This window comes from Ipomoea nil, unplaced genomic scaffold (genome assembly GCF_001879475.1).
Source record: "Ipomoea nil cultivar Tokyo-kokei standard unplaced genomic scaffold, Asagao_1.1 scaffold0268, whole genome shotgun sequence".
Taxonomy (NCBI): domain Eukaryota; kingdom Viridiplantae; phylum Streptophyta; class Magnoliopsida; order Solanales; family Convolvulaceae; genus Ipomoea; species Ipomoea nil.
Window position 1 is genome coordinate 2,647,133 of NW_017616696.1, and position 18,012 is coordinate 2,665,144.

Sequence of the window (18,012 nt, forward strand, 5' to 3'; positions counted from 1 at the left end):
TTAAATATTATGATCTTTATGTTTGAGATTGGTTGTTGAGTTGATTATTGAGTTTGAATACAACTAGTTGGTGCAATTTAGTAGTCCACTAAAAGGCCTATGCCATCATTCAGTTCTTTGCCATAATTTGCTGAAAATGTACATTATTTTTGTCCTTAGTGTACATTATTTTTTCTCCTAGTGTACATTATTTTACCGTGTTGATTTTTAAGTGCATCAGAATTAAAATTTCATTCAATATGCAAATGTACATTATTTTTGTCCTTAGTGTACATTATTTTTGCCCTAGTGTACATTATTTTACACCGTTGGTGTTTAACTTCATTAGAATTCAAATTCATTCAATCTGAAAATGTACATTATTTTTGTCCTTAGTGTACATTATTTTTGCTCTTAGTGTACATTATTTTACAGTGTTTGTGTTTAACTTCATCAAAATTAAAATTTCAGAAAATGTACATTATTTTTGTCCTTAGTATACATTATTTTTGCCCTTAGTGTACATTATTTTACACTGTTGGTGTTTAACTTTATCAGAATTAAAATTTTATTCAATCTGAAAATGTACATTATTTTTGTCCTTAGTGTACATTATTTTTGTCCTTAGTGTACATTATTTTTGCCCCTAGTGTACATTATTTTACAGTGTTGGTGTTTATGTGGGTCAGAATAAAAATTGCATTTATGTAGTACATTTTGTTCATATATATATACATAAAAGCTAAGTAATGCATTAGGTTTTTGATAATTTTGCATTCTCTTTAAATTTTTTATGATGTAGTTAATTACTTTAGATATTAAATATTTTATATCTAAATTTTGCAAAATATAATATGATTAATGACATTAAAATATTGCAACTGTTAAGCTTTGAATTTAAAACATAGTAACCTATCAAACTTTGGCAAAATTTACATCATTTTGTCACTTCATAATGCACATGTCAACCTTGTTAAAAAAAATCAAGGAACCAAAATCAAAAATTAATTTTTCACCCGCTATAGCAACCTACTCAAATCTATTGAACATTCAATGTCATTTTGAAACATATATTTATCTTGCTTTCTTCAGCACTTCCTCTTTCTCCTCATTGATTGGCAGCATTGTTGTGCATGAGCATACTTTGCTCTCAAGGATCTTAGGAAAATGGCATGCACATATATATCAAATCTGTTCACCAGATATGCACACAATTCTGTATCCCAACATGACAATTTTTACTGTAGTAGTGATCCAAATCTAATATCTTCTATCGCTTTTCTTTGCTCATTTGTTAGTTTCTCCATCAACCGTAGAAATTCGATAGGCGACATTCTAGTGTTAAGGTTGTTTTTCTCGAGATGCTACTGCTACTCTTGTGATGTTCGTTGATTATCTATTGCTCTAGCTCTCTTCCTTTGATACTTTCTCTTCAGTTGCTTAGTATCCTTGTTTGAAGTCATCTTTTGCTGTGACTAACAGGTTAGAATACACTACATAAATGAAATTTTCATTCTGATGAAGTTAAACACCAACACTGTAAAATAATGTACACTAGGGGCAAAAATAATGTACATTAAGGACAAAAATAATGTACATTTTTAGATTGAATGAAATTTTAATTCTGATGCACTTAAAACCCAACACTGTAAAAAAATGTACACTAGGGAAAAAAATAAAGTACACTAGGAAAAAAAATAATGTACATTTTCAGCAAATTATGACAAAGAACTAAATGATGGCCTAAGCCTAAAAAGTTTAGCTTCTTTATTGACTAAAATTTGAGGAAAAGAATTTTCAATAGCAAAGTAGAAGAATGCAAAAGAAATATTAGAAGATAAGGATGAGACCATCAAAATTAATGCAAAAAGCTTACAATGAGAAATAGACAAGCACTTGACCAAACAATTATATCTATGTGCTCCATCATATGACATATCACAAATTATATTCTCTATTTGATTATATTAATCAATAATTGATTAAGTATGAATATGTTCTTGCACCACTATCCGAATAATTCAAAATATATATTATATTCTTTAAAAAAAAAGATGAAGATAAAATCATCAAGACTAACTTATATAATCCCCTTTCATGCATCTGAGCATTTAATCAACTAGAAAATCAAAAAAGAAGTAAACATCATCGGATTATATTGATTAAGGTTTGGATAATGGAGAAAAGTGAATCAACCAAGGTTGATGTTGCAGAGTCGAGCAAAGAGAATAAAGGGAAAAAAAACAGAGCAAGAAATCAGACTCTCACATAAAATACAAATAAATTAAATTAAATTAAAATAAAAAACAAAGCTTCACCAATGGAGCAGTTCTTCATAATCCCTAAAAACTAGTAAGAACCCTAGGCAATCAAATATGTACTTTATGCATATCAATAATGTATTTTGTACACAAAAACAATCTACTCGAAAACAACATATAAACAACAACGAACAATATTGCACAATTTCTGCTTGAAGAATTTTTAAAACTCTAGATAGTTGAAAATGTACCTCATCGCGGTGGAGTTGGATGGATGATCACTCCCTTCAGTGTACAAGAAACTCTTGTATTCTGTAGCAATGGAGTCTCGGCGTCGCGTCTACAGCAATGGAGTAGGAAGCGGTGGAGATGGCGTTGCGAACTGTTTGAGCGGTGGAGATGGCATCCGAACTGTTCGAGAGGAACTGAGGAAGAACGCTGCGCTTTTGATAAAATTAAAAAAAAAAAAAAAAAAAAAAAAAAAAAAGATGCGCAACTAACGGCGCCGTCTCTCCTTAAGTGGAGAGACAGCGTTGTTTTGGACCATGGTTCACACAAGTTGTGTGGACCATGGTCCATGCAATAACAATTGTCTAACATGAACCCTAAAATAAAATGCGAATATGATGGAGAAAGTAGATGGACTCGAAGCAATTTTTACATGGTAAAAAAAATGGGCCTTTTTGAGTGGTCTTAATCCAAATTTCACTGTACATTTTAAGTTAACCATGCATCAATCATTCAATCCTAGTTCCTATCGTAACTTTTAATTGTTCATCCATTATTCCTTTGTTTACAAAATAATCTCATTTTTCATCAAGATTTTTCATAACTAGAGTTTTCATTAGATTGTCCTATGGCTATGATCTTTCAAAATTTTGAGAGTTGTTTTAATATTATGATCAACCTTCTTTACTTGCAAGTTAATTTCGTTGATCTACATCATCCCAAATGCTCCGTCGGATCAGAGTATGAAGATTATGTCTAAAGTGAGCATATCTCTTATGAGCACCACTAAACTACCGTGATTTACATCTTTACAAATATTCAGTCAAACTAGGATATGAAAACCCTTGAGGTTGGAGATTATACCTTTTGGGACAAAAAGTTAATTCTGTTGAGCACAAAATATATAAACATATATCTGCAGTCTTAAACTTTTAGTTGAACCGGAATACATCCTCAATCACTTCATTACAAAGTATATTAGCCCCCAATCATCTAATCACTTACAAGTTGAATCAACTAAACTAATATCATTGGCTGATCCTGGCATCACCATGGAAAGAGAATAATAACAAAAACACTCAAATCCAAGATCCCAAAACTACTCTGCTCAGTGCTCATCTTATTACATTGCACTGTCTGGAAGATATTATGCTGACATCATTCCATTCACTTTAAGAATCAAAACCAGTCACTGAAGCTTCATCATAATTCAATTGCTCTCAAGCTCTTAGATCATAGTGTTGAGTTCTGCTGTAATCAACTCAATGACCCCACTTAGTTTGACTAATTCCTAGCACCAAATGCTATAGTGATCACAAGATAATGATTGAGATAGTCTTTTAGAATGACTAATGCCATAGATTGTTGCACAGGTATGAAACTGAGAGAGCATATAAGCAGTACAAAACACGATAAGCAACACAACTGTACACCTGAACTGGGCGTTCATAATCTTCCATTCTTCCACACTTCACCGCATATTTTAAACTCCTCTCTGACCTTACATAACTCTGCTATAAGTCTACAACATAAATTTACCAATGGGAGTTAGCACTTAGGATCAAAGGTACGTACTGGACAGGGGAGCATTCAATTCAAGAATAGCCTAATACCCAGGAGCCTGGAATACATATTCCTCTTGCAAGGGAATAGCTCATCCCCAATAACAATATTCCCGGGAATAAAAAGTATTACCAAACACCGGAATAAGCCTATTCCCAGGAATGTTATGATTTAAGGACTATTCCTTGAACAAAAGGGCTGTTTTGGAGTATCATATAAACACAAAAGTCACTTGGTAATAAACCAAATTTGATGCAAACAGATGAAAAGTTTGGAGCTTTCACTTATTATATGGTATAGTTTAATCAATTCATTTATACAGCCAAACACCTATTTACTTGTCAAGATATCAAAACTATAAAAACTCAAAATCTGAGGAAAGTTACCTACAAATAACTTGAAGAAGAGTGGCATGAAAACGTTTGAATCTTTACCCCTTAGAATTCACAGCTGCTAACATCAAGAAGCTTCAACAATGCCATGGCTTTGCTCCTCCCCTTGTCGCTTCCATTCTCCGCCACTTCAATAATACCATCCACTGCGCCTAAAACCAGTCCCCGGATGCTCTCGGTGACCTCTTTCCCACTGCATTGTACCAAATTCAATAGTGCGGAAACCGCGTTCTCTTTGGTCCGATTGCTTGATCCGGTGGAATTGTCCAGCAAATCCACCAAGACTCCGACGCCGGAAACCTTTCTGAACGCCTCCCAGCTCTCCTCGCAGCCTGCAATTTGGGCGATCACGGCGGTGACGTCTTCTAGAATCCCTACCCTACCGTCATTGCAGACCAGCGAGAACAGCGCCGGGACGGCCCCGAGCTCGATGATTTGGGACCGATTAAGAGGGTAGAGCGCGATCCCGAAAAGCGCCTTGAGCGCATCCTTGATTGACCTAGAAGCTGAATTAGGGTTTCTCGCGATGTCGATTAGGCCGAAGACGATGTCCCGCTTGTGGCCGATGATGGGCCGGTAGTCCTCCACGGTGAGGAGACTGAAGATGGCGGAGGCGGCGCACTGGGCGGTGAAGGCGGAGCTAGGGTTTCTGAGGGCGTGGGAGAGCGCGTCGAGGAGTCCGCGCGTGGATATGAGCGCATCCTTGGATGAGATAGAGAGGTTGTGCAAGGCGGCGGTGGCGTTCTCCTGGCAGTCTTTATCGGAGGAATATAGCGATTCCGCGAGGAAAGGGATTGCGCCGGCGTCGGCGATCAACGGCCGACTCTCCGCGTCGTTCTTCGAAATGATTCGCAGCTCGCAGATGGCTTCCGTCCGGCTCCGCTCCGAAACCGAACCCAGCTTCGTCACCAAATTCTTCACTGCCCGCCTTTTCACCTCCATTCCCACACCTTATTCCTGCTCGATATCTTCTTCTCTTCTGCTGCATATACTATCAGAAATTGGGAATCGTATCCTCTCAACTCTGATGAATCTTCCAGCTATGGATGCGTCTAGATGACTGCGCGCGTGTATGTGCGTGTATATATATATAATATATAATGCAAACATTATCTGTATTGGTAGATAGACGGGAAACTGGACTGTTTACCGAGTTGGCGTACGGAGGTTTCACAGTCACGAAAAGTCAAAACTACATTTTCGTTGCAGGTGAAAAGGAAACCCATCTTCCCCGTCTACGAAATGGTTTTTCCCGACCAAATCAAACACAATTCTACTCTCAACATCACAATTTAATTATAGGCACTCAAAGATTTGTTTAAGAGTCAATTAGCCCCTCCAATATTTTAAAGATATAATTACAACTATAATTTTATAAACAATGTATTTTGATGCATGAAGCGAAAATACGAATAAATGACCTGTTATTTTCAGGAAAAAACAAGTTTATTTCTCATAACCTTTAATTATGAAAAACATATTTTATTTACTAAACGAACAAAAATATACTAACGGGGCGTTTGGTTGGAAGGAAGGAATGAATTAGGGAAAAAAAAATTGTAATTCGATAGGAAAAGAATAAAGTAGGAATTCAAATTACGTTGTTTGGTAGGGATAAATATAATTATTGAAATTGAGAAGGAAATAAGTGGTATAAAGACTAAAATACCCTTGTGTAATAATAATAGTAATAACAACCAAGGGTAGTAATGTCATTTCATATGTTTTTCCTTTCTCAAATTCATTGAATTGCAATTCATGGGGTACCCCATGGATTGCAATTCAACAAAAAGAGGGAATTGCAATTCCCTTCAACCAAATATTGTAATTGAAGCATCCACTGAACCAAACGCCTGTAAGTAACAGTAATTTACAATTTCTCCTTAGCATACGATTTTTTTTTAAAGTACTATTGACTTTGTTATAATGTGATTTCTGTTCATCATTATTTACTCAATCTAGTGAAACACAATAAATTAATACTGTTTCATTGAGGCTTATACCCATGACCTCCTTTTTGGGGAACCAATTATGCCACTAGACGTCATTGGCTAGATAGCCTAAGAAGTTATTATTAATTATTTTTTATAAGTTTATTGATGAATGAGATATTATTTGGTCTAGTAAAAGGCAAAATAGTCTCTATATGGAGTATTATGTAAGAAATAAAACAGACAAATCTTATCATGAGGTGTGGAAACTTCATACTTCTCCCACAACAATAACAATTAATTAATACTATTTAAAAAAAAAAAAAAAAAAAGTCTTATTGATTGTTGGTAAGTTGTTTGTGGCATACCGTGTACGCCTAAGCAGCTAATGTAAGCATTTTGAGCAAAAAAAAATTAAAATATGTTTATATTGTGATTTTTGAATATTCAATTATTGTTTCTTATTAATTTAAAGTTAAATTATTACTTGATATTATTTGAAGATGGGGGATTGTGTCCCTTAAGTAGACCAACTTCTTATTTTTTTTAAAATCATAAATGATATAATAAATAATGACATAGTATAGTACAAAAGAAACATTTTCTTCTTAAAAAAGTGCTACATACATCCTATTATCATGTATTAACATTTTTTAGTATAAAAAAGAGAGTAAAATTGTGAAATTACTGAATAATTGTTTCATAAATTAATGTTAATTGAATAAAGAGTACAGTGTAACAAAAGATTAAGGTTAGCATTTTTTACAATATTAGCAAAATCGTAAAATTAAATATGATCAAATTATCTTATACATGAAAGTCACGAGTTCAATTATTGTTAACACATTTCAATTGAGCATGTCACACAATGTATTCCTAGTGCGGTTAAACTCTTTTATGTGGTTTGTTGGTTATTACACAAAAACAGAGTTTATCAAGTGTACATTCTCAGATAAAGATTGCAGGTTTTCCTTGTCAGCTAAAAAAAAATTAGTTGTATAGTAAGATTAAAAGTGATTTTTTTTTTATTAAATATATAATAAAAGCATTGCCTATATATATATATATATATATATATATATATATATATATATATATATATATATATATATATAAAGTAATAAAATTTATTTTAAAAAAAAAATAACAAACGTATGAAATATGGAGTGAATTGAAGTGTGAAAAGAATCATTGAAAGTATCCAAGTTTTCTGGTCATAAAAGATGATGAAGTATGAATGAAATTGGAGAAGTTGTTGAAGGCATTAATTAATTATTAAGTACAGCCTAATTGGTCAATAGCTTCAGCTCGGTTCATGAATAATGATCAAGGAGGTCAACATGATGCAATGTGGGAGTTGTGTCACGCGGTTTAAGTATTTTAAGCAGTAGATTTACCCCACAAGTTTTTAAATATTATCTTTAAATGTCATTAATAAAAATTAAATAAAGTATGGTGGGGTTTGGAGCAATACTTCTTGAAGGAGACAGTAATTTTTATAGCGGTAACCAGTGGATCAATCATCTGTAGTCAAGACCCTTATCGAGCAGAGGTCATGACTTGTCGTGAGACCCCCTCCTGACTTAAAGACATGAATTATACCAAGATTTGTTTGAAATCACACTGCTGTAACATTGTTGAGGCCATCCCAATACGTAAAAATGACCTTTCATACATACACCGGTCCTATTTTAGAGCAATGTAATAAGTTACTTAGTTTATTTCATAATTCTATTTGTCATTTTACCCCTTGCTCAGCAAACTAGCTGGCCCATACCCTGGCAAACTGGCTCTCAATTTGACCGACATACTTGGATTGATACCCCTCCGCTTTGTATTCAACATTTATTAAGTTAATAATACGTGATTTTTCTTTCAATAAAAATTAAGTAATTTCACTTTTAGTCATCAACTACTATGACATTTTTGAAAATAAATATGGACGTTTGTAACAAAATTAATTTATAACGCAGTTCGGGCAAACAATCCTAATCTGCGAGGCACTTCTCAAATTAAGAATCTGCCTAAATCCACTAAAAGCTCAATATTCAAAGTACACTTAGTTTAGGGAACGGGGATTACACAATATGATTTCCTATCAAATTATTGTGACCTAAACACTTGTACTACTTTTCAAGGGGATTTGGGTATCTATTCTCAATGACTCTCGTGCTCACAGTTAGGTGTTGAAAGCTTGAATAGAAGAGTTGTGGAGTTGCTTCTTATATAGGCCGAGAGTTATAGAAGAGATAGGAATAGGGTTACTATTCTTATTTAGATTAGGAATATAATTCCTAATTCTTGCTAGATTTAGAATTCCCTTTTTGTCTTGAATTTGACAATTCGTTTCAAGTCAACATTCTCCCCCTTTGTCAAATTTTAGCAAAAACCTTGATTCATCTTGATTCTTCAAGGTATGACACGTGTGGTTGTCTCCCCCTTAATTTGTGGAACCTTTCTTGATAATCTCCCCCTTAATTTGTGGAACCTTTCTTGATCTTGTCATCAGAATTACACAAGAGCTGGACTGGAAACTGGCATAGACTGGAAACTGGTACCAGTGTGTAATATGGACCTAACAGTTGTTGGCCCTATATGCAAAAATTATATATATACCAGATAATGGTATTTACAGTCTTTCTAGGTTACCATAGCAAATATAGAAAGTAGTTTTAAATGACACACATGTCATTAGAGTCCACATGTGCTGGCTTCAAAATAAAAGTGCTGCTTCTTTACTTTTCTGCCTGGTCTGCAGGTCATCAGAGTCCACATGTGCTGGCTTTCAAAAAAAATGTTGTTTCTTCACTTTTCTGCCTGGTCTACCTGTTACAAAAAAATATAAAAACATTTGTGCCACACAAAATTGTTTAAACTGTCTTCTTCTCCCCCTTTTTTGCTAAAAGGTTAAGTTTCATCTTCTGATTCTGATGTTTTAACAGGGTTTTCAACACCCTTCTCTTGAGGATGCTCCTGGCTTTCTTCTTCAGATCCTTGATTTTCTTTTTGATCTTATTCATTTTCTGCTTTTAGGATTGCCAGCCATTCAGCTATCTCTGCTTTTTCTTCCTTGATGTCCATGTGTTTTCTTAGGAGTTGTTTTTCTGAGTGTTCCAACTCTGTCAATCTTCCCTCAAAGTAGTTTATTAGTGTCTTGGAATCAAGTGGATTGTCCTTTGGAGCAAAGGTCTTTAGATCATTTTGATGGTTTCCCTTCCTCAGTTTTACTGTAGTGTTGATGTTTTTTACCATGGTCTTTGGCCCATGAGTTTTGAGACCTTGTTTTGTCAGGATGGCAAAGATGAGGTTTGGAAAAATCAGGGAGGTGTTGGATTTTGTGTCTTCTGCTAGGTTTGTGATTTGTGAATGTATGATGCTACCCATGTTGATCTTAATCCCTTTCCCTATCTTGTACAGCAGTTCTGCTAAGGTCCACTTTACAGTGGATTCATGTAATGAAGGCATCCAGTTGGAAAGAGCAATTTTCTGGAGGATGGCATACTTGCTTGTTAAGGAAGCTGCTTTGATTTTGTTCTTTTCAAACTTAACATTTCCAGCTGTAAGTTCCTGTGCAACTTGCTCACTGCTTATTTCCATGTTTTGTTCAGCTTCAGGTGTCCCTAGGTAGCTGTTGATAGTGTCTGGTCTGAAATCATAGAACTTCCCTCTTAAGTATATATTTCCATACATAGGGCTGCTAGGTACAGAGGTGGTTTTTGTTAGGTTGCAATAAAACTCTTGTATCACTTGTTCATCATAGGGCTCAACATTGGTCACTGTTCCCAAAAGTTGGTTTGTGATTAGAACTTCCTGAATGTGTTCTGAACTGTCTAGCCTATCTATGATAAGCAATTTTTGGCTAATGACCTTTTTCTCCACTATTCTTTTCCACAAGCTTACGGATTCCTTTCTTAAAAAGGTTGTACTGTGGGGTTTAGGTATGTTTGACATGTCACCATCATTAACTACTTTCTGTTTTCCCTTTTCCTTGGCAGATGGTCTAACCACTTTGGTTGATGTTTTCATCTTTCGTTTTCCCTCCTTTCTGGCAGATAGTTGAGACTTCTTTTGGGCTCGGGTTCTTACTCTTTCACCACCAGAGTTTTCATCTTCTTCATTTGGTAACCAATTCTGTTTATCCTCTGTTACTATCTTTCTTGATTTCTTGGTTGTTGAGGGTTTAGGTGGAATGTTTGGCTTTCGTTGAGGAGGTCCTACCCGTATTGGAAAATCGTTTGGCATTTTGGCTCTAGGATCAGCTCCTTCAAACGGGTCAGTTTTCTTCCTTTTTTCTAGGGTTCATGTTGACCCGAGAAATTGGAATTGGGGATTCAATAGTTGAGGTATGTTCTTCGTTTTGAGGGCTGGGTGAACGATTTGCCTCTCGGTTTAGAGGTTCTTCGTGTTCCTCTATTTCAGGCTCCCTCGGATTCATCTCTTCTTCGGAGCTAACATAGGATGATAAATCGGGTTCCCAGCCGCGATTTATGGCAAATCTCAGTTGCATTACTAGATCGTTTGGGTCAACGATTCGATTGTCCCCAAGGTCAGCCGCAATGGGCATACTATCGGGCTGTTCATCATTGCTAACTAGAGGAAGATTCGGGTTACCTGGTGAGATGTTGCTCTGTTCTTGAGGCTCGCCGAAGGGGACTCTTGAGATTGGGACTGGATTCGTTGCTACAGTAGGAGGGCTTTCTTCTTCGACACACATTGGGTTCGAGGATTCTCCGGTGCCGGTGTACTGAGACGTGCTACCAGTGACCCCTCTTCGAGGTATCTTTCCCATCCTCTGATTCCTGGTTCTCACCATTGTTGTCTTTGTTGAGTGTGGGGGTGAGTGACGGTTTTTCGGGTAGACGATGAATGGTTTCGGGTGAAGATGATGACTCTGTTTTTTGATTTGGGAAATATTTGAGATGATGGATTCGGGTTTTGGGCATTGATATGGGCTTCCTTTACAACTTGACATATTAGGGATGATAGTGGGCTTGACTTATTTGTTCCCCTTTTTTTTTGTAGACACGACCCATGTGCCTTTTAAATTAAGTGATTAATAGACTACATAAGCCTATTTCGGCCCTTAATTTTGTGTATCTATTTCCGTCAAGTGCTTTTGTTAAGATGTCTGCCAGTTGTTTTTCTGTACTGATATGAGTGAGACTGATGATTTCATCTTCTACTAGTTCTCTTATGAAGTGATGCCTAATGTCAATATGTTTTGTTCTTGAATTTTGTACTGGATTTTTTGAAATATCTATTGCACTTTTATTATCGCAGTGAATGATCATAGTTGACTGATGCATTCCATAGTCTTCTAGCATTTGTTTCATCCACAGTAATTGTGCACAACTTCCTACTGCAATATATTCAGCTTCTGCTGTTGATAGAGATATAGAGCTTTGTTTCTTGCTGATCCATGATACTAAATTCGTACCTAGGTAGAAACATCCTCCTGAGGTGTTTTTCCTGTCATCTATGTTTCCTGCCCAATCAGCATCGCAGTAGGCTGATAGATGATGATTGGTGTCGAATGAATACCATATTCCTAGGTTAGAAGTTCCTTTCACGTATTTGATAATTCTTTTTACTGCTTTTAAATGTTACTCAGTTGGGTTGGCTTGGTATCTTGCACAAATTCCTACTGCAAAGCTTAGATCTGGTCTGCTTGCAGTTAAGTATAACAATCCTCCTATCATGTTTCGATATAGAGTTTGTTCAACTGGTTTTCCTTCTGAATCTTTTGATATCCTTTCTGTTGTTGGAACAGGTGTTCTGACAATTTTGCTTTCTTCTTGACCGAATCTTTTAACGAGATTTTTGGCATATTTGCTTTGTGATATAAAGATTCCATTGTCTTGTTGTTTGATTTGTAGACCAAGGAAGTAGTTTAATTCTCCTACCATGCTCATTTCAAATTCTCCTTCCATGTTAGCGATGAACTGATCTTTGTAGTTCTCGAGTGTTGATCCAAAGACTATGTCATCGACATAGATTTGTGCGATGACAATGTTTTGTCCATAGTGTTTGACAAATAGGGTTTTATCCACGCTTCCTCTCTTGTAACCCTTTTTTATTAGGAATTCAGTGAGACGTTCATACCAGGCACGTGGTGCTTGTTTTAGTCCATATAGGGCTTTGTTGAGTTTGAATACATTTTGTGGAAGATGAGTATCCTCAAATCCTTTTGGTGAGCAACATAGACTTCTTCCTTTAAGTTTCCGTTTAAGAAAGCCGTTTTCACGTCCATTTGGTATAGCTTTATCTTGAGTATGCAGGCTATTGCTATGAGAAGTCGGATTGATTCTATTCTGGCTACTGGGGCAAATGTTTCCTCAAAATCTGTTCCTTCAACCTGGGTGTATCCTTGTGCTACTAGTCGGGCTTTGTTTCGTATAATGTTTCCTTATTCATCTGTTTTATTCTTGTAGATCCATTTTGTCCCTATGATATTGGCGTTTTCTGGTTTAGAGACTAACTCCCAGACATTGTTTCTTTCAAATTGATGTAACTCTTCGTGCATAGCTTCCACCCAAAATTCATCCCTTAAAGCTTCCGTGATGTTTTTGGGTTCTATTTTTGAGGTGTAGCAGTAGTCGTAGTCTCCTTCTTCCATTTTTCGATAGTCTCGTTTCTTTCCTCTAGTTTTGATTCCTTCATTGAGTCCTCCTATAATGTTTTCTACTGGATGATTTTTCTGTATTCTCATCTCATCAGTTGTGAGGGTTTCCTCAATTTCCTCAAGATCTTCTGCTTCTTCTTTCTCTGTTGTTTCTGTTTCAGATTTCTGATCTGGTTGTGTTGGAACTGTTGTTTCAACAACAGTTACCTCTTCATCATTGGTGGAGGGATCTTCTGATGTTGAGTCATTGACAACAACATTTATGATTCCATGACAGTGTTTGTTCTAAGATTAAATACTCGATAAGCCCTGCTGTTTGAGGAGTATCTTAGGAAAATTCCTGCATCTCCTTTGATGTCAAACTTTCCCAATGGTTCTCTATCTTTTAGTATATAGCATTTACTGCCAAACACATGTGTGTGTTTTAAATTTGGTGTTTTTCATTTCCAGATTTGATATGGTGTCATGTTGGTTTCTTTTCGTATAAATACTCGATTTATCAAGTAGCATGCTGTATTAACTGCTTCTGCCCAAAACTTGGATGGAAGTCTCTTGTGATTTAAGAGAGCACTTGCCATTTCTTGGATAGTTCGATTCTTCCGTTCGATTACTCCATTCTGTTGGGGCGTCTTTGGTGCGGAGAACTCATGATGAATCCCATTTTCTGTGCAGTATTCTTTGAATTTTGAGTTCTCGAACTCCCTTCCATAATCATTTCTTAGACGAATGATTTTCTCTATTCTTCCATTCTTTTCATTCTGGATTTTGATAATGAGGGTTTTGAATATTGTGAATGCTTCGGATTTTTCTCTAAGAAAGTTTACCAATGTGAATCGTGAGTAGTCATCGATTGTTACATAGACATATCTCTTCCCTCCTATGTTTTCTGTCTGAGTTGGCCCGAATAGGTCCATGTGAAGTAATTCTAGGATTCTAGAAGTATGTATTCCCGAGGTTTTCTTGTGGGTTGTTCGTGTGATTTTGTTTTCAAGGCATGTATCACATTTTTTGTTTTCATCTATGTCGAGTGTTGGAACTCCTCGGTAGATTCCCTTCTTTAAACCCTTTTTCATGTCATGAAAGTTTATGTACCCCATCCATTGGTGCCATAATTGTGTTTGATTGACGGTTGTCCGTAAGCAGGTTAGGTCACCGTCCCATGTGTAGCATTTATTTGTGGGTTTTCTCCCGATCATAACACATTCATGGTTTTGGTTGAGAACATTGCAGCTGTCCTTTGAAAATTCCACTTTAAGTTCATCTTCACATAGTTGGCTTATGCTAATCAAGTTAGTTTTTAATCCTTGTACTAAGAAGACCTTTGATAGTTTTGGTAGCCCATGTACGTTCAAAGTTCCGCTTGCGATGATTCTCCCTTTTCCTCCATCTCCAAAGGTAACATATCCTTCATTTTTATATTGTATGTTGTCTAAATTTTCTGGATTTCCAGTCATATGTCTAGAGCATCCGCTGTCAAAATACCATATATCTTGTTCTTTGTATGTCTTGGAGGTATATGCAACATTTTGATCTTTTCTTACCCAGATTTTCTTGCTATTATTTCTGTTGCGTGTTGGCCAAACTCGCTTGTTTTGCCTGTAATAAAGATCATTCTATCTTTTGTAGCAGTGTGCTTTGATGTGCCCCAGTTTATGATAGTAGTAGCATCTTATTCTTCTTCGATGTTGAAAGCGGTGTTGCGACACTTCCTGTATCTCGGTTTGGTGACTTTCACTGGTGTCTGTGTTTGGAGTCCTGGGTTTCGGTAAGCTCCTTAATTTCTTGTAGCAGTTTAGCTTCTCTGTTTTTGAAGTTTAATAATTCGTCTTGAGCTTCTTTTTATCGTTTTTCTCCCCGGTCATTTTCATCCTTTAAAAATTGATTTTCTTCCATGATTTCTAGATTTACTTTGATGATCTGTTCCCACTTGGCATTTAGTTGAGTATATGCCTCTAGTTGTTCTTGCATGTCATCGTTATTGTTGATTTCATGACTTGCGGTGAAGGCTACGAAATTTGTGTTGATGTCTTCTTCACTATCTGAGTCATCACTCAGGGTTGTTATGCATGTCTTGTTTTTCCTTTTCAAGTATGTGGCACATTCTGATTGGATGTGTCCAAACCCTTTGCACTCATAGCATTGTATTCCTTCAGTATTTGATCTGTCCCTTCGTTTTGTATTGGATGATTTTTTATTGACTATAGAATTTCCTTGGCTATTCGAGGAATTTTTATTTCTGAATTTGTTGAATTTTTTGAGGACTCGGTTGAAATTCTTTGTCAATAGTGCAATTGACTGTTCCATGGTTTTAGAATCTGTTTCTGAGTTTTCTTCTTGTTTGGATTGTAGTGCTATTCCTTTGCCATTGTTTTTCTGATTTTGCAGCATCTCAAGCTCATAGGTTTGAAGGTTTCCCATTAGATCACTAAGTTTGTATGTATTCAGATCTTTGTTTTCTTGAATTGCAGTGACTTTTATTAAGAATCTTCCAGGTAGTGAGCGTAGTACCTTCTTGACGATTCTATGTTCAGGTATATGTTCCCCTAGATTGAATGCATCTCCAGAAATACTCAAAACTCTGGCACTGAATTGTGTGATGCTTTCTTCTTCTTCCATTTTCAGATTTTCAAATTCTGTTTGAATCATCTGTAGCTTGGATTGTCTAACAGATGTGTTTCCCTCATGATGCTCGCATAATATACTCCATGCGGTTTTGGCTATGCGAGTAGTGGCAATCAGTTTGAATGTATCTTCGCTCACTGCTCCATATATTGCATTCATTGCCTTCGAGTTGAAGTCATATTCAGTTTTCTCTTCTTCACTCCAGTCAATTCTAGGTTTTCTATTTCCTTTGTCATCAACTGGAGTTTTCCATTCGTTTTCTATTGCATTCCAGACACCTTCTCCTCGTGCTAAAGTGTATATCTACATTCGTGCTTTCCAGTAGGAGAAGTTTGTGCCAAGTAGGGCTGGTGGTCTATTGTTTGAAAGTCCTTCTTTGGGAAATTCCATTTGGATCCTGCTAGTAACTTGAACAGACCTGCTCTGATACGAATTGAAAATAAATATGGACGTTTGTAACACAATTAATTTATAACGCAGTTCGGGCAAACAACCCTAATCTGCGAGGCACTTCTCAAATTGAGAATCTGCCTAAATCCACTAAAAGCTCAATATTCAAAGTACACTTAGTTTAGGGAATGGGGATTACACAATATGATTTCCTATCAAACTATTGTGATCTAAACACTTGTACTACTTTTCAAGGGGATTTAGGTATCTATTCTCAATGACTCTCGTGCTCACAATTAGGTGTTGAAAGCTTGAATAGAAGAGTTGTTGAGATGCTTCTTATATAGGCCGAGAGTTATAGAAGGGATAGGAATAGGGTTACTATTCCTATTTAGATTAGAAATATAATTCCTAATTCTTGCTAGATTTAGAATTCCCTTTTTGTCTTGAATTTGACAATTCGTTTCAAGTCAACAATTTTCATATTTAAGTATGCACTTTTAATTATGCTTCCATTATATTATTGACTTTCATTTGTTTGTCACAATTAATCATCCGTTTAAATTTCTACCATTTTACTTTTTAATAAAGAGGGATACCATGCATTTCACTATTAAATTAAAAAGAGTTTACGAGAGCTAATAAAATTACTTGTCGAGGCAAGAGGCTTAAATAATGAAATTACATGTTAGTCATCTTTATTAATTAAATGGTAGAATGACATAAATTTAAACGAAATATTAATTGTGGCAAGCAAATAAAAGTCGATGAATGTAATGATGCAAAATTAAAAGAATATAACTAAATGTGACAGTCACAATAGCCACTAACTAATAGGGCGTTTGGTTGAATGGAATTTAAATTCCCTTCTCACTTAATTCTCACCTAATTTCAAAGGCTACCAAATTCCCTTGTTTGGTTAAAAGGAATTGCAATTCCATGGAATTGAAATTCCCCCATTTTCATGGAATTAAAATCCCATGTCCCCCCTCTGGGATTTTAATTCTTGTGATTTTAGGAAGAAAAAAAGATAGTGATGACTGATGAGTCAAAATTACTGTTTCCTTTTTTAACCTAAAATTAATGTCTAACAACAATAATGGACATTTTTGATTGTATACTACTTATTCCCTTTTAATTCCCATGTATACCAAACATTGAAATTGAAATTTCTAATAATTCTGTTCCTGTAAACCAAACACTGGAATTTAAATTCTCACTTTATTCTCAGTAATTCATCTCCCATGGAATTGCAATTCCTTTCCATGTAATTCCCCCTCTCCAACCAAACGCCCTGTAAAAGATAAATTTACTCCTTTAAACTTAAGAAAAATTGTCAAATAGACCCATGTACTAACCAAGATTGTTTAGCTGGTACCATGTATTAAAATATGCTCCAACTAGACACTTATATTCTCAATATTTTTTCCACCTAGCATTTTTAACACATTCTCTTGGTGAATGCTGAGTTGGATGTAGATAAACTATATGTGGATTTTTGTTTGGATTTATTTTAATATATCATTGTGTTACATGGATCTAAACTTAAACAAAAATCCCTAAATTAGAAATCAACATCCCCAAATACAAAAATCAAACCAAAATCCCCACAGAAGGACACTTGATAATTCAGGAGAAAGGGCCTCTCTCGTAGCCCCAGCAACGCAAGCACCTAGGAGACTAGGTCGCTAAGCGGGTATGCCTCCGGTCAGGGTACCTGGCTGGCTCAGATGGGCGACCAGGCTCGGTAATCAGTGCATTCCCGACTGAGCTCTCTAAAAGGGCTCAGATGGGCAACCAAGCTCAGTGGTTGGAGTGTCCTTGTCTGGGTGTCCTAGCCTCCATAGCCGGGCTACCAAGCCAAGCAGTCGGTGCGTCCCCGACCGAGTCCAGAGACAGTTAATGGCAGATCTTGCGGGGATTCCTTTCCTTGTACAACAAATAGCTTTCCTTTTTTAGTTTAAGCAGTTAGCACATTAATTATGGTAGCTTCCTAAGCTAATTTAGTTATTCTATTGCCCTAT

At 36.0% G+C, this 18,012-nt stretch overlaps 3 protein-coding genes and 1 long non-coding RNA gene across 7 annotated transcripts; all 4 read right to left on the reverse strand.

Annotated features, from left to right (window-relative positions):
- Nucleotides 1–863: 863 nt before the first annotated feature.
- On the reverse strand, nucleotides 864–2,826 carry LOC109153711. Its single transcript, XR_002049566.1, has 2 exons — nucleotides 2,492–2,826; nucleotides 864–1,454 (listed from the first exon to the last, which is right to left on the reverse strand). It is a non-coding gene; the product is annotated as an uncharacterized LOC109153711 (long non-coding RNA).
- A 545-nt stretch (nucleotides 2,827–3,371) lies between these two features.
- Nucleotides 3,372–5,643, reverse strand: LOC109148425 (protein spotted leaf 11). Of its 4 annotated transcripts, none has more exons than XR_002048788.1 (2): nucleotides 4,418–5,642; nucleotides 3,372–3,990 (listed from the first exon to the last, which is right to left on the reverse strand). XR_002048788.1 is itself a non-coding variant. In XM_019296208.1 (2 exons), exon 1 carries the CDS (start codon nucleotides 5,363–5,365, stop codon nucleotides 4,469–4,471), a length of 897 nt encoding a protein of 298 aa, XP_019151753.1. In that variant the 5' UTR covers nucleotides 5,366–5,643; the 3' UTR covers nucleotides 3,372–3,990; nucleotides 4,466–4,468. The 4 variants fall into 4 exon arrangements, 3 of the variants coding, with proteins under 3 accessions (XP_019151753.1, XP_019151752.1, XP_019151750.1); XM_019296208.1 differs by having other exon boundaries at nucleotides 4,466–5,643; XM_019296207.1 differs by having other exon boundaries at nucleotides 4,422–5,642.
- Nucleotides 5,644–9,366: 3,723 nt separating this feature from the next.
- LOC109152678 lies at nucleotides 9,367–10,596 on the reverse strand. Its single transcript, XM_019300330.1, has one exon. The coding sequence runs from the start codon at nucleotides 10,594–10,596 to the stop codon at nucleotides 9,367–9,369; it is 1,230 nt and encodes a 409-aa protein (XP_019155875.1).
- Nucleotides 10,597–11,957: 1,361 nt separating this feature from the next.
- Nucleotides 11,958–12,284, reverse strand: LOC109152687 (uncharacterized mitochondrial protein AtMg00810-like). The gene has a single exon (XM_019300341.1). The coding sequence runs from the start codon at nucleotides 12,282–12,284 to the stop codon at nucleotides 11,958–11,960; it is 327 nt and encodes a 108-aa protein (XP_019155886.1).
- Between the last annotated feature and the right edge of the window lie 5,728 nt (nucleotides 12,285–18,012).

Coding starts and splice junctions, on each gene's coding strand:
- LOC109148425 (XM_019296208.1), bottom strand. CDS start 5,365: ATGGAGGTGAAAAGGCGGGCAGTGAAGAATTTGGTGACGAAGCTGGGT.
- LOC109152678 (XM_019300330.1), bottom strand. CDS start 10,596: ATGCCAAACGATTTTCCAATACGGGTAGGACCTCCTCAACGAAAGCCA.
- LOC109152687 (XM_019300341.1), bottom strand. CDS start 12,284: ATGGAAGGAGAATTTGAAATGAGCATGGTAGGAGAATTAAACTACTTC.